This window comes from Daldinia childiae (assembly GCF_008694065.1).
Source record: "Daldinia childiae strain JS-1345 chromosome Unknown Scaffold66, whole genome shotgun sequence".
Taxonomy (NCBI): domain Eukaryota; kingdom Fungi; phylum Ascomycota; class Sordariomycetes; order Xylariales; family Hypoxylaceae; genus Daldinia; species Daldinia childiae.
Window position 1 is genome coordinate 1 of NW_022984707.1, and position 279 is coordinate 279.

Here is a 279-nt window from a genome sequence, read left to right on the forward strand (position 1 = left end):
AACTCCAATTGTGCATCCACACGAACCTACAGCAGCATTGCCGCGAATGCCACTGCCTCTTCGACTCGGTTTGCCACCCCAAACAATGCCCACCACCCACCACAAAAACCTGCTGCCACTCATCGCCAAGGGCAACGACCACCGGTGCCCGCCCCACCTCGAGAAGACCTCCGGGTCTTCGTCCGCCTTGAAGCCGACGCTCCGGCCAGAAACCACATCGGCTACGCCATCCGAGCTCATGTAGCCAGCAAGACGGGCCTTGAGCTCAATCGAATCCCG

General features: G+C 60.2%; 1 protein-coding gene across 1 annotated transcript in view; it reads left to right on the forward strand.

Annotated features, from left to right (window-relative positions):
• Positions 1-85: 85 nt before the first annotated feature.
• The window catches only part of GL218_09625 (Endonuclease/exonuclease/phosphatase), a gene marked incomplete at both ends in the record, with an annotated part of 2,687 nt that continues 2,493 nt past the window's right edge, over positions 86-279 (forward strand). Inside the window, one exon of the mRNA XM_033586458.1 lies at positions 86-240. Within this exon, the coding sequence (XP_033433751.1) occupies positions 86-240 (155 nt within the window). The remainder of the gene's footprint in view (positions 241-279) is intronic.